The sequence below is a fragment of the Maylandia zebra genome, linkage group LG3 (genome assembly GCF_041146795.1).
Source record: "Maylandia zebra isolate NMK-2024a linkage group LG3, Mzebra_GT3a, whole genome shotgun sequence".
NCBI lineage: Eukaryota > Metazoa > Chordata > Actinopteri > Cichliformes > Cichlidae > Maylandia > Maylandia zebra.
Window position 1 is genome coordinate 41437295 of NC_135169.1, and position 12589 is coordinate 41449883.

The following is a 12589-nucleotide window of genomic DNA, read 5'->3' on the forward strand; positions in this document are numbered from 1 at the left end:
CCAAAATCAAAGAGACTTTTTATTTTTTATTTTTCAGGTTGTACGGAAAACGGTTCTTGAACATTTCATGCTAATTTAATTTAAAATCCTTATCCATTTCTCAGCAGCTACCGGATACACCACAAAGTTCAGACTGTTAGGGCTGGTCAGTCCACCATGGAAATTTTATATGGACCCATGTGGGCTAGCGGATAAAGGCCCGTGACTTTTTTTCTTTCTTCCTTTCTTTAAAGTGTAATTTCTTTGTTGATGTATTTGGCACATTTAGAGGAATTTTAGTCGTCCCGCAGACATTTTCTTGCCTGTCTATTTATTCATTGGTCAAATGTATCAACAGATTCTGAGTAAATTGTTATAGATTTTGGTTCATATATTCATGATGAGTCCTACTGAGTGACTTCATTTATGATTTAATGCCAAAGGTGGGCAGATCAATCCAAATATGGATGGTATCGATACAAATGTAGGTATCGGTACTGGATCAATACTATCGATGGGGTCGATACTTTTTTATCCCCTAAGGTCAGGATGTAGGCCACTGAATTGTCTTGCTTTTTTTTTTTTTGCTCACCACTTTCTACATTTGGTCTATTGGTTAAACCCCAAAAAACAACATCCGAGCGGCTGTGGGGATCATTGTTCGAGGTCACCATGGGACAGATGTGTCCAGACGCTGGAATTTGATCATGGCTCTCCAATTAAGCAGCAGGCATCCCCACTTTCTCCTACTTCTCACATTCGTGATTTCAACAGCCAAGGAAAGCCAGGACGGTTAAAGAATGTCATTAGCCTAATGGACGGGAGCGCAGAATGGCAGGAATGAATGATTGCATTACGGTGCCATTTGCTGCAGACTGTACATTGACGTAAATAGTGCAAACAAACAATAACTGTCCATGTGCCCATTCTACTGTATTGTGATGTCTTGCTTGTGTGATACATGGGTTCAAGCTGGGGTCTGAGAGAGAGGGAGAGATGCTCTTATGGGCCCTTGGGACAGTGTGCGCAGGCTCGGTGGGGGCTAAGTAGCTCGGAACTGGATTTAGACACAACTGCCCCGATCCGCAAGGACCACTCTGCGAAAAATACAAGGAGCAGATAAGCGAGAAGGAGAGGGACAGCGGAAAGAGTATGTACAGGCAGGGAGAGAGCACTCAGCTTTTCTCTCTTTTCGAGCCATCTTGTCAAGAATGCTTGAATGGAGCCATTATGAAACCCAGATCCAACTAGTATGGGACAGTTTAAATAACAAGAATATGAAGTACATGGCTAGCCTTACACTTTCTGAAGCAGTGGTTCCCATAAGGGGTTTAAATCCCATGAGTGGGTTTTCTTTTTCTGGAATTTTCCATATTCTTTTCCACCATTTGCTCTGATGTGCGAGAAGAAAAATGTCCTTAAAAATCTCAGAAATCTGGCATTGCTTTATTTAGAGGATAAAAACATTTCATACTCACGGATCTAGAGAATGCAGTATGTATACGAAAGCTAGAGTCACATCGTAACTCAGGTCTTTGATGCTATTTTTATTGGCAGTGTTTAGCAGACTGTAAATGACCTATTTGTATGAAGGAAACAAACATATTTGATTTGTCACTATTTTGAATGAAGTCATTAAGAAGTGAAGTCATGGATTTTACACTAATTGTTATTGATGCTATTCCATGATTGCCAAATAATTACTGATGATATGCTGCTCACATCGTCACATTTACATGTTGCTCTCTATATCAACTCGTTAATGGCGGCGCTGTGATGCCGGGCCCGATCGGGATCCGCTCTCACCAGCTGCACACTTGGGAGTCTGAGGGCGAGGTGGATGGAGCGTCTGCAGGGTGCCGTCACAGCTTTGACCCGGAGAGCGCCAATCGCGGCCTTGTCACGTTGAGTCAGTCGCGCCTCGTCTCTTTTCTTTCTTTTTTGGTCAGGTAATGTGAAACAAAAGCTGGGCTTTCTGCATCCTAACGCCTCTCTGTCAGCTGGCCATCCCTGCGGCTACCGTGAAGATTCATCTTTCTGGCAGAGAGTTGCAAGCTCCAGGCTTCTTAAAGGCCTGCCATGGCCCGGAGCCACGTAAAGCAGGTAAACACTAGCCGCGTCAAGCAACCAACCAACAGGAGCAAGTTGGTAAATGATCAAAAAGGCCGAATTACCAAGTGACCTCCTTGCGGGCCTGATTCCTGTATGAATTCTCACACATCATTACAGGCGTTAAAACACTGGGATCTTTTAGGTTTCCCTTTTTTTTGTTTTTCTAATTAATACGCCACGTCTTGGGCACACTCGAGGTAATTAACATTGTTTTTTGCCAGCAACACACAGCAGATGGTGATTGAAAATAGAGGGATGAGTCGCTCAATCAACCACCATTTGTCTGTAGCCATTAATTATCTAGCGAAGAATACATTCAGTCCCCAAAGTTGATAGTTTGGGGAGGGGGGGAAGAAGAATATTGTCCTTCTGTTCCTCATTACTCTTTAACAGCAAAAACTGCTGAAACTAGAATGCCGGATAGGGAGATTGCGACTTTAATAGCACTGTCATTATCTTCTCCCATAAGGTGCCATATGATGGAAGGCTTGTAGGAGAAAAGAGGGAAAAAAATGGCGCTAACAAAAGAAGCGTTTCAATAATCGAAAGCCAGGCAACATCTTGCGGTTCATTCTGTTTAGATTCATCAAAGGCCACTTTCAGAAATGATAGGAACCAAATGCACAGTTTTATTCGAGACGATGGGTCCGCAAACCACCGCGGGAAATGTTTATTTTCTCAACAATCAAATCGGTGCCAGCAGGGTCACATGACTCCTGCAACAGAACACCACCGGGCCATGTGACTTAACCGATCATCCCCGAGCTTGTACATGCAGTCTGATTGGAATAACAGCCTCTCGCCCGCAGCTATTGTGGTTATGATATCATAATGTTCCAAAACCCTGCTTCTTCTTCTTCTTCTTCCAGTTCTGGCAAAAATCTTCTTGATCTTGTTTCGCTTAGGCACCGACTGCCGCCTGGCAACAGATTAATGCTACAAGCTTAAGAAATCTCCTAAAAATGAAAGGGCACAGGGAGAAGGAGGGACCGAGAATGAGAGCGAGAGGGGCACTGACAGAGTTTGGGGGACTGAGCAAAGAGAAACCTTGAAGGGACACTAGAGGCAAGAGCCCAGCGACACAGCATTGCACCCTGGCATCACTTCTTTGATGTTATTTTGTCATTGCCAACAGCTCCCTAATCCCATGTCTTTGGCACACTTTAATCTTGTTGTTATTCTCTCTGCCAGCCTTTTAGTCAGAGATAATCAGTTTCAGCTAACTTTAATTATTGTGATAGAATCTGTGATGATTCAATGTCACTTGTTGTCTATTCATAGAGAAGGGAAATTGGTAGTCTTGTGCTAGGCCGAGACTCCCCCCCCCCTTTTTTTTTTTTTTAAAGGGGCTCTTTATAGTAAATTAGCAGTAGTACCGCTCATGTTCCACCCCACAGGCTTTAATTAACTAGTCTCAGGTAGTCTGATCTTATTATCAAAGACTGCTTTTTCCCACACGCAGCCTTGCTTACAAGATATTAAGACGTTCACCAAAGAGCTGCCAAAATTGCGCAGTTTATTTCTTTTTGTTTTCAGTTGCTTTGCCACCAGAACCATTTAAACATTCCCATCACATTGCTGGAAACAAAGGGTGTATACAGCAAGTGCCATTTTCAGGATTTTCAACAGCAACAGCCGCAGCTAGATGCCAAATAAAATACAAGCTGCACAACTCAGCGGCAGCATCTCAGTGTTTGTCCCACAGAGAGCCCAGCCCCATCAAACCCCATTATCTCCAAGGCTACCACTTACCTCCAACTGGAGTAGAGATAGCTGCTTATCTACTGGTTAATAATAATAAAAAAGACATATAACAGATAAAAAAAGAAGAAGAAGAAGAAGCCATCCTATCATGACAGGGAGCAGAGATTTCCAGGGACAGTTTCATTCTGTGGAAAGGGCAAGCAGAAGGAGACCTCCCGCTGTAACGCGGCAGCCAAACCGAAATGAAAGCCAGCCGCTCTCTTCTCCGGGGCTAAACAGCGGCCTTAATAAAAAACACAATCAGACCCCCAACCTTACAGTTTAATGCACATTCTTCCCATATTTCCCTTTGTGCCAGCAGAAAAGAAAAGGAGACGGTGGAAGCTCCTGGTGCGATTCCATCTCCCAGGCTAGAGGGTGTGCGTTAGTGTGTGTGAGTGTGTGTGTTAAAGAAAAAGACAGGATTGTTATAGTCATAATGAAGCCTCATTGAATATCAAGCACACCATCAACTCACTATAGCTCTCCATCGTGTTAATGAAATTGTTCCCCCTAACTTTTTAATTAACTTGCACGCTCGTGGTGTGGAGTCAAGTTGTGGACACAGACAAAAAGAAGACTGCCGCCTCCTCTCCCAGGTGATGTGAATTTCAAAGAGGGGAAGCTGCTCTGCATTAAGCCGACTTTCTTTATTAGGAGACAGATGTGCTGAGGACGGACTTGTGTCATTTCTCCCGCGTCAGTCAGCTCAGTGATACAGAAGCACGGCCGGGAGGAAAGGGGGTGGGGGGGAGGATGATAAATATGTTGCGAATTCACATTTGCGGCGTGAATTGTTTTCATAACTTTTAAATCTCCCGTTAAAAAGAAAGAGAAAAAAAAATCAAGGATGTCTCCTTGATAGTAATCAGAGGGAGAGGAAATCATAATCATTCCTCAGCGCTGAGTGAAAACGGTACAACGGCGCTTGATGAAGGGACATTCATCACAAGGAAAGGAAGATAATAGGCAAGGCGCCGAAAGGAGAGAAAGTTCTTTTGGTTGGGTTTTGTTTTTTTCAAACACATTTCCCTTTATTGGCATGGTGAGGCTGATGAGAATTGCACATAAAAAATAAAATTCACAAGAAAGTCGTACAATAGGTAGAACCACAAAGGCATTGGTAAGGACTTGGCAGAAGGCAACGTGGATAGGACACAAACAGGTAACAACCCACAGCGACCCCTTGGCCCTCCCCTCCCTCCCCCCACAAACACACACACACACACACACACTCACACACACACCGACATACACACACACGCATACATTTTCCAATAAACATATTGTCCTTCCAAAAAAAAAACAAGAAAAAAGAAAACATGATTACCCAACAAACGTTTAAGCAGTGGCAATGTCGTCCATATTATTAAAAAGTCCGCCACAGTTGAAATTTGAACCATAAGGTGTTATAATATATTGCTACTCTAGGCAATTTACAAAGCATTTTTTTTCTTTATTATTACAATGATTAAAGCCACATCTATCAAATGGGACACGACACCATTACCCAAACGCTATACAGACAGCAAAAAAGTAAAACAATGTCTTAAAAAACACAGGTAAAGGGATTTTTTTTCTTTCTTTCTTTTATTTTTTTAGAGGGAAATCCATCCCTAAACCAATTTTTGCCTCTTTGCATCACAAAAATTAGCTGTTTCTTGTCTCCACAATCAAACTCGATGAAAGGAAGCTTGTGATCAGCAAAGCTTTTATACAAAAGGTTTTTTTTTTTCCTTCCTGTGATGGAAGCCGGTTCTCTCATTACTTGGCTCGCGCTCGAAACGGGATATTAATTGAACCAGAAACCGCAAGGTTACCTTTTATGTCATGTCGACGGCGCTGTGATATCTGGACTGTGTGTGTGTGTGAGTGGGGAGGAGGGGTGCAGCATGCGATACATTGTTGAGTAGATTTTTTTTCTTCTTCTTCTACTAGGCTTTATAGAGCGTCATTTAAAATCTGCCAAGTTAAGAGCTGAGAGGCAGTTATCCAAAGTGGTGTATACACCGCACCGGCGTGTCGTCCTGTAATAGCCATGCACTAACACAACAAACACGTTCAACTCGACACATTTTAAACACACGGGGTTGGGGTTAAGAGCTGGTCACATGTGCACTGATGTCACAAAGCAACGCGTGCATTACGACATACACAGACTCAGTTACGTATTAAAGGGAAGAGCGGGTGGGCGACGACATATTCAAGTGTTTTACCGCGCAAGGTCACGCCACGGTGACGAGATGCCGAGATGCTGGGGGGAATGGAGTCATCCTAACTACCAGCGACTGGGTAATGGGTCAAGTCCAAAAATCACACAACAATAGGAGCTAAAATACAACTCTGAAAAATAATTTATTGCTTTTTATATAGTTTTTTTTCCTTTCATTTATATTATTATCATTAATCATCCTGTCATTATTGTGAATAATATTAGTAGTATATGTGTATATATATATATACATATATATATATATATATACACACGTATATGTATATACACATATATATATATATATATATATATATGTGTATATATATATATATATATATATATATATATATACACATACATATGCATATATACATACATATGCATATATATATATATATATATATATATATTGTACATCAAATACAAGATCTTTTAAAAAATTCAGGAAAAGGAAATTGTAAACTTTTGTTTGGCATTCACATAATCAAGCGTGAGTGGAGCGATGACGGCGTGTGTGTGTGTGTGTGTGTGTGCACGTGTGTGTGTTCACAACGGCACAACAAAATTCCTGCAAAATCATTTTATTGCTTCATGTTCTGTGTTTGTACGGGAGGAAAAGAAACAAACGGAAGAAAAAGAAATAAACCCAAAAAGATTTATGCGCTGCAGATGTGACTGTTAGGGGAGAGGCTGACCGCTGGACTGATTAGCTGAATGTTTTGATTGTTTCGGAAAGGCATAGAAGGTAATATTATCCCCACCAAACCATTTATTGTACACCCTGTCTAGTGATTGCGAGTTAAATAACACAAATCAAAGGACATAACATAAATAGCAAATAAATTTCATGAGGTACACCACGTTCAGTGAGGAGTCCATAAATATTTTTTTTTCTGATTCAAATATTAAAATAAATAGATAAATATGTGTTTACACTGATTGAAAAGATGTGAATACAGCTTTCTCTCTCTTTGAAGGTAATCAAACAAGGACCATGCAAAGCCACATTCTATATATATATATATATATATATATATATATATATATATATATATATATATATATATATATATATATATATATATATATATATATAATGAAACAATTGGGTTAAAAAATGGGCTAACGTTCTTTGCAATCATGAAAAAGACGTTAAAAATGCATTTTACAGTGGCTGTATAAGCAAAAAACACCGATTGAGAAACTTTAAAAACAGACATAAACTACACATGGTTGACGGTTTTTTTTTCTCCCACAAAAAAATAACTTAAAAAAAAAAAAGACACATGTTCACGTGCTCCCCCAAAACTGAGCATTCGGACACATCTTTTTTTTCTTCTTCTTCTTCTGTTTTTTTCTACAATCATGTCATGTCTTCTACACATCATGTAGGTGTACAATAATGTTTTTACAGTATTGTAATCACTACAGATCGACATTCTGAATTAAGAAATGTTCTCCGCATTTTTAAAAAAGGCTGCGTTTTACAGTGCATAGCTGTAACAAATAAAGAACTTTGATATTTACATAAAATAAAAATATTCCTTTTTTTTTATAGTATTTGTAAATACACAGCTACAATTCTCCGTTAAATGTAGACAATGATGTTACCTTGAGAATTTCACCAAACTCTTTGTTTGCGATGTAACACCGGATCCAAACACCAGATTGCAAAAGGGAAAAAAAAAAGGAAAGAATAAACAAACAAAGAAGAAAACAAAAAAAAAAGGTCAACAACAACAACAAGAAAAAAACAAATCTGGCCAAACAAGCTGCGTGTTTTCACTTCCTCACCCCAAAAGAATTGTGGGTATTGTAGTGCTTGGAGCAACAACAACAACAACAACAACAAAAACAAAAAAAGAAAGAAAAACAAAAAAGAAAGAAAGAAAAAATAAAGTTCTTTTTCTTCTTTCAGCAGTAGAGTGCACCAAACCCGTGCAGATTCTGAGGGTTCACTGGCTTCCCAGAACGCAATGTCTCTTCCCAGCTCTTCAGCAGCTATGTTCATGTAAACTTTATTTTTGATATATTCATTTATATTGATATAGGTCTATAGACTTATTCTTATATACTCTTTGACAGAGTGTAAAACTTCTGGTAGTCTCGTCATCAAAGGAGCGAGAAACCACCGTGAGGTATCAGAAGTCCCTCTTTGTGACAGACAGCAGGTGCCACTGAACAGGTTACCTTCTCAGGCTGTGCTGGGCCTCCCTCAGCAAACTGTCAAAATCCATGGAGTCGTACTTGCTTTTTGTGGAGGCTGGATCGAAGTCGTCTGAATGGGAGTCTGGAAATGGAGCAACAAGGTTGTGCGTTTAGCGTGAGGCGGAGCTGCATTTCTTAGAAGTGGCACATAAAACAACAGGGTTCACCTTTGTGTTCTCAGAAGTGTTTGCGGTGAGGGCTCTGGGAATATTCTGCACTTACGGTCACGTGCGGCTCTAAAGTTAAACCGATAGTTTCTATGCTTCCTGCGTTTTAGCAACAGACCAACAGGAATCACGGCGCAAGGACAGAATGCTCTGCTTTTCTTTATTTTTTACACAAAGACAGCAGATGTGTCCGTCCATCTCTCATAGCTCCTGTTTTTCTCGATCAACCTGATAATACGTAAAGAGCATCTTATCTGTGCCAACAGACAGCTTCACAAATGGGGCCCCCCCAAAGGACTCGGCAGCACACACCTAGTGCTTTGAGAAATGGGAATGACCGTGGCAGCTGGGAGACGCCGGTTTGATCTAATGCAATGGCCAAGGGCTGGATTGTGTCACGCTGCACACCTTGAGGGATGAAAAATACCCCGCTGCTCTACTTAAAACTAATGGACAGTGTCTCTGAAAAGAAAAAAAAAAGACGAGAAGATGGGAAGAGGTTTGGATACCTCGCTATTAAAAGATTCTCCCTTCCTCTCAATCTCTTATCTCGTGCTATCAATATGGGGGCTGACCAAAATAGCCCATTCCTGACAAAGAGGTTGTCGAATGAAGGCCTTTCCATTCCAGCAGGCTGATTAGTCAATCTCAGTATAATGTCTAACCTCAAGGCTTCAGGATTAGCAACTGTTTCTCTGTGTGCCATGCACTCTTTTAAAAGGCTAACGGCTTCAAGAGCGTGCTTTGAAGAAGTAGAGTAACCGCCTCATTTAATGGGAAAATTGCTCTTTTTCTCTTAAAATGACCCGCTGACCCTCTCGTAGCGTCGCATTTTACATTTCTGACCTCACATATTGCTTCCAGAGCAGTCAATACTCATCTTTCATGTTGTCTCCGAGTGGAGCAGATGATCTTTTGTGTTTGTGCAGTACTTAAAATAATGGGGCACATGCTACTTAAGTCCCAACGCTGCTTTGCTTCTCAATTGTCACCACCTTTTATCAAAGTGCATTTCTTTCCTTTTTCCACATGTCAGAAGCGGGGCATCACACCAGAAGAAGAAGAAAAAAGCCTCGATTTCACAGATAAGCTTGCATTATTTATCAAATGCGTCACTGCGGTTCGGGTTTCTGATTGAGATTCACGTGTCGGGCCAGTATAGAAGCTAAGCATGTTTACTCTGAGGAATAACTTATGTTGAATGAGTTCTGCTGTACTGCAGCTACATCCTCCACACTCTCAGCAAAGGCAGCAGATAAGCGCAGACAGAAGTAGCTGGTAGGTAGGCAGAGAGCTGCTGAGGCGGCCCCTCCCCCCAATGTAAATTATTGGCCCCTAAGTGCCACATCAAGGATCTACCTCGTTTCAGCACCACAACAGCTGGCAGCAGATGGACTTTAAAGGGAGTGGAGGGGGTGGGGAGGTTGTGGGATTTCACCTTGCTCCCACTTTCTTCTTCTTCGTCTTTTTTTCTTCTACAACATCTCGCTCCTACTAATTTCATCTAGCCCTGACTTGTCTTATTAATGAGATTCCCACACATACGTGAAAACACACAAGATCTGCTTTTAAGCTCAACAAAGTAAAAGCAAGCATCTCACGTGCACATGAGTAATGGAGTCTGCCTCGTTTTGCTTCAGATACCGAGGCTACTCGTCGGCATGTTCACAGCCCGACCTCTGAACTCTCTTTGCAATCTCGAGGCGGGAACGCCCGGCCGGACACATTCTGGGCTGTAGGAATTGCTATCAGCGCCGAGATGGGTACGTTTTGATCTGGAAGCGTCACTCAAGGCTTATTCGCCTTCCCTCCCCACGTCCCGCTGACAGTCTTGCGTGCATGCAAATGTACAGCACGACCGCAGGGGGCTGATGGAAAGAACAACAAAGCTGCACTCACCCAAGTCTGTGTAATGTGATTTGCAGAACTGCTTTTGTCCGCCGAAGCACAGCTCGAACTGGGGCTCGTTTGACCTGCGTAAGGTGTGTCCATTCTCAAGGGCGGCAAAGGCGTCACAAGTGTAGCGGTACGTGATGAAGCCAAAATTGTCCCTGGTCAGGAATAGAAAATAAAACACGTCAGAGTGTTGCTGTGGGGCAACAATGACTCAACGAGGGTGGGGGTGGGGGCCTTGTCGGTCATGACCATCGTTCTATTTATATGCAAAAGACAATCAATAAAGGTGCGTCTTTCAGGCTCCACGGGCCTAAATGCAGATGAATCGGGAGACGCTCTCAGATTGCAAAAGCTCTGTATTTGTCACCGGCCTCTGCTGTAAGTTCAGCAGTTACAGTAGACCCCCCCCCACCCCCCACAGTGTGCTAAAACAACACTAAAGCCAAGATAGGACACAGATGCACACAAAGACAGAACATCCTGAGGCCTTACCCATCGTCCCTCAAATTCACTGCGCATTCCTCTATTTCACCGAAGAGTTCAAAGCGGCGCTTCAGCTCCGTCCGGGTGCAGTCGGACCTCAGTCGCCCCACGTACACCACTCGTCTCTCCTCCTGCTCGTTAAGAGGACAGACAGCGCAGAGGGAAAGAGATTAAAAGGGGGAGTCTTGTTTTTCCTTTCCCCCTTCTCCTTTCTTCACCGAGCACCTAATGAATTGGTCTTGATCACTCCTGTGGATACTGCCGGCGACTTTGGGGGGCCCCCCCTGTTTTTGTCCCTCTTTTCCATCTGTCTGTTGTGTTCCCTCTGTGATTGGTTCAGCCTGCTTCCTCTTATCTGATTGAGTTGCAGTTTGGAAGCGCCTTCAATCTGCCTTGGCACTACAATTCCTCTTTCTCTCTGCAACTCATCAAGCAGAGGCAGAGCGATTTTTATCAAATGATGCCATGTCTTAAGTTTGGGGCTGCTTCTTCCTTTTTGTGAAGTCTAAAAATAAAGCAGTGGGAGTGACTCAGCTATATATCACAGAAGCCTGCTTCTTTCTTTCTGTTTTTCTTTCCAGCTTTCGGGAGTCCAACTCACAATACACAGCAAACTTGGCGATGTTCCCTAAATGAGAGGCCTGTTAATATTGTAAGGTTATTCATATCCAAGAGAGAGGAAGCATAAAGAGCAGCAGCAGAGCGCCTCGGGGCAAAAAAAAAAAACCTGCTCCCTGAACCTCAGAGGACGTGAGGGTCATAGTGGAATAATTCAGGAACAAACTGCGCCAGGCTGGCTTTTGAGTATTTTAATTGCAGCTGCTAATCATATAATACAGTTGAGGCCCGAGGCTATCGTGTATGACTGGTATTATTTATTTATTCATTCATTTACTTGCCATTACTGGGCAAGTCCATTGAGGCCTGTTGGAATTCTGAAAGCTGTCTTCGGGGCAGTAGTGACACGTATGGAAATCGGATGCCTGGCGCTAAACTCAAAGTTCACCTTTGCTCATTTGAGCTGCAGCTGAGGAAAGCAAGTAAAGATTAACCACGTGCGGCTGTCCTGTGCTTGGTCCCCTCTTTAATGTTGCACACTGTTTGGAGGCTAAAAATGTAGAGCGTAGTTGCTGACGGCTGATAAACAAGGCGGCCTTGGCGTGCCCGTCCCTTTGACAGCTCGAGCTTTACCGCTGGGAATCTTTCGTCTCTCCATCGCCGAGATCGTTCGAATTACTGCGCCACCTAACGTGTGCTTTATCAACGGGTGGTAGCAGCGCCATCCCGCTGGAAACCCGAGTAATTTCACACTGAGACAAGGAGAGCGGAGATAAGGGTGGAGAAACGTGATGTTCACTGAATCTGCATGATTTTTCTTTAAAGTAGATACAGGAAAAAGAAGAGATTGGAGTGGAATTAGTGGCTATTTCCTTCTTTTTATTTAAAATTAAAGATCCTCTCCTTTTTTTTTTTTTTTTTTGCTCTCTTAGTTTTCATCTATTTTAACATTTTTGCCCCTGTGGTGTGATTAATAAGAGTCGACAGTGTTTCCAGACGGGAGACGTTAAAAATACACAACCCAGAGATAAAGAGGAAGGGCCTGTCGCCTGAATCATTCAGGAACTCACTTTGTATGTATTCTTTCAGCACGCACACACACAGGGAGAGAGACGCACTGTGGCACATGGCACCGGGCTGGAGGGCTGTGTCATCCCAAGTAATCTGTGCATGTCTGTGGGAGGTTTTTGTGCGTTGTGCCACAGCAGTGATTACATGTGGTCTTTTA

General features: G+C 42.5%; 1 protein-coding gene across 9 annotated transcripts in view; it reads right to left on the bottom strand.

Annotated features, from left to right (window-relative positions):
- Nucleotides 1–6614: 6614 nt before the first annotated feature.
- The window catches only part of ppargc1a (peroxisome proliferator-activated receptor gamma, coactivator 1 alpha), a 302621-nt gene continuing 296646 nt past the window's right edge, over nucleotides 6615–12589 (bottom strand). For all 9 annotated transcript variants that reach the window (XM_076881869.1, XM_076881868.1, XM_076881870.1 and 6 more), the window contains 3 exons: nucleotides 10813–10934; nucleotides 10324–10475; nucleotides 6615–8339 (listed from right to left, as the gene is read on the bottom strand). In XM_076881869.1, coding sequence (XP_076737984.1) covers nucleotides 8236–8339; nucleotides 10324–10475; nucleotides 10813–10934 — 378 coding nt within the window. In that variant the 3' untranslated portion in view covers nucleotides 6615–8235. The remainder of the gene's footprint in view (nucleotides 8340–10323; nucleotides 10476–10812; nucleotides 10935–12589) is intronic.